The sequence below is a fragment of the Mirounga angustirostris genome, unplaced genomic scaffold (genome assembly GCF_029215605.1).
Source record: "Mirounga angustirostris isolate CCGP_5_RB_7025 unplaced genomic scaffold, mMirAng1.0.hap1 SCAF_15, whole genome shotgun sequence".
NCBI classification, from domain to species: Eukaryota; Metazoa; Chordata; class Mammalia; order Carnivora; family Phocidae; genus Mirounga; species Mirounga angustirostris.
The window spans coordinates 72,252,070-72,254,778 of record NW_026991723.1 but is presented as its reverse complement, the minus strand read 5'-3'; the positions used below and the strand labels follow the sequence as shown (position 1 = coordinate 72,254,778).

The window sequence follows — 2,709 nt, the reverse complement described above, 5'->3', positions numbered from 1 at the left end:
GAGAGCACATGAGACGGGGGAGGGTCAGAGGGAGAAGCAGACACCCTGCCGAGCAGGGAGCCCGATGCGGGACTCGATCCAGGGACTCCAGGATCATGACCTGAGCCGAAGGCAGTTGCTTAACCAACTGAGCCACCCAGGCGCCCCTTCATGGGTTTTAATGTAGAAGAAGAGTATTGCCTGGGAATAATATTTAGCACGATTTACGTACTCACGAAGGTATGGGTCTCAACAGTGAACGAGACGGTACCATGGGTGTGTCGGTGTTTAAATAAGGTGGCTTATTTTGTGTGACTTGTAAACTGGCTCTTCAATATAATCAGAATGGGTATTAGAATGGGTACATTCAGGTATTAAATGTGTTTATTCTTGTTTTCAAATGCACTCTCTTCTAAATTTTGCTGTGGAAGTATCAATTTTTTATGTAGATCAAACCTGTTTTCTCCCCCTTGAGATCAATAGGTAAGTCCTGTGATTTCTTGTGGTAAAATTGTATTTATAATAGTGAAAATAAGTTCAAAAGTGTTTTCCTAACTAAATGAACATGCTGCTTGATCCACCTCTTTATGTCCTCAGATGAAATGAAGAGAACACTATCAGAATAACTACAGGTGCAAAAAAGGAAATGCAAGGAGGAAACCTCACCATTTGGAGCTTTTTTTTCCTGGAGGGTTTTTCTAGATACCCAACGTTAGAGATTGTTCTCTTTGTCTTCAGCCTTGTGATGTACCTGATAACCCTCTTGGGCAACAGCTCTCTGATCTTGGTCATTATCCTAGATTCACGCCTCCAAGCCTCCATGTACTTGTTCCCTGGAAATCTCTCTCTCGTGGATATTTGTTATACATCTGCTTCTGTTCCCACTTTGCTGGTGAACTTGCTGTCATCCCAGAAAACCATTACCTTTTCTGGGTGTGCTGTACAGATGTATCTGTCCCTTTCCATGGGCTCCACAGAGTGTATGCTCCTGGCCATGTGGCGTACGACCGTTACGTGGCCCTCTGCAACCCCCTGAGGTACCCCATCCTCCTGAACAGGCAGGCCTGCGTGCACATGGCTACTGCCTCTTGGGTGGCGGGTTGTCTGAGCGCCCTGCTGGAAACCAGTTTCGCCCTGCTGGTACCCCTCTGTGGGAATCTCACTGATCACTTCACATGTGAAATCCTGGCCATGCTGCAGTTAGCATGCACAGATTCACTGCTCATGGACATGATCATGCTGGTGGTCAGCATGCTTCTCCTGCCCATCCCCATGCTCTTAATTCGCATCTCTTATGTCTTCATCCTTTCCACCATTCTGAGAATCAGCTCGGCAGAGGGAAGAAACAAAGCTTTTTCTACCTGTGGTGCCCAGTTGACTGTGGTGATCTTGTATTATGGGGCTGCCCTCTCTATGTACCTAAAGCCTCCTTCATCGAGCTCACAAGAAGTAGATAAGATCATCTCACTGCTCTATGGAGTGCTGACCCCTATGTTGAGCCCCATCATTTACAGTTTAAGAAACAAAGAAGTCAAAGATGCCATGAAAAAAGTACTGGGCAAGATACCGTTGTATCAAGCACACGAACGTCTCTGACTCAGGGGTGCGCTCCTGGCAGAATTCACCACAGAAATTCTGCTCACCCTTAGAATGCTGATTTCACCCCTCGCCCTGTAGTTTTACAGTTGTGACATATGTGTACACCGAAGTGATTGCCCGTGGACAGTAGGAGGTTGCAGTTGGCATTTGGTAGTATTTTCTGTCTGCTGTGTTTCCTGGTTGGAGAAGTCTGGGTCTGTGGCATTCCCGCACATTTGCCCCTGCAGCAAACCTGGATGAATTCAGCCAGTGAGTGTTGGCGCCAGAAGAAATTGGTGCATGTTCTCTGCCTTAGAGCCTTTCTAGAATGAGGTGGGCGCATAAAGATACAAAGAAACAAATAATAGAGATTGGGGGCGCCTGGGTGGCTCAGTCGGTTAAGCGACTGCCTTCGGCTCAGGTCATGATCCTGGAGTCCCGGGATCGAGTCCCGCATCGGGCTCCCTGCTCGGCGGGGAGTCTGCTTCTCCCTCTGACCCTCCCCCCTCTCATGTGCTTTCTCTCTCTCAAATAAATAAATAAAATCTTAAAAAAAAAAAGAAAACAAATAATAGAGATTGGCCTTGATTATGCAAATGAGAAGATTAGAGAAAAATTAAAAGACTCGCTCAACATCACCCAGTTGCCCAGCTTGAACTGCGACATTTCTCCTCTTGTCTTGCAGAGCGTGTTCTTCCACTGCTGTGGTGGAACCGTGATTGCCCTTCCTCATTCAGAACTCCTGGTGAAAGCTCCTGACTTTCTGACTAAAGCCTCCAGTACCTGTGTGATTTGCTCACGTGCCGCCTCTGCTTTTCTCAGCGCATAGACACTTGTGTAAATTGTACCCGTTTCTCGGCCCCGCACGAAGGCTTTGTGTGTGTCAGCCTTTTCTCCTTATTGGGTGACTGACTTCACAAGGGCCAGGAAACCTGTGAGAGCGTCCCGTTCAGGTTCACAGCAGCCATTGGGTAAACTAATACATTTACCAGCTTTACCCTAATCCCCGTGAGAAGTAAGTACCGCCTGTGAAGATGATGCAGGAGCACCGTAGGGCAGTGAGGTTTCTTGCTTTATATAAATAGGCAACGATTGCAGAGACCATGTTTGTATTAGCTGTTGTAAAACTTTTATTTGTATAAAAATTTTGCT

The 2,709-nt window shown here is 46.8% G+C and overlaps 1 protein-coding gene across 1 annotated transcript; it reads left to right on the top strand.

Annotated features, from left to right (window-relative positions):
* Positions 1-575: 575 nt before the first annotated feature.
* Positions 576-1,575, top strand: LOC123849413 (olfactory receptor 2K2). Its single transcript, XM_045882004.2, is given in 2 exon segments — positions 576-971; positions 974-1,575. Coding segments are annotated over 2 exon segments (948 nt in total). The 5' UTR covers positions 576-625.
* Positions 1,576-2,709: the final 1,134 nt, after the last annotated feature.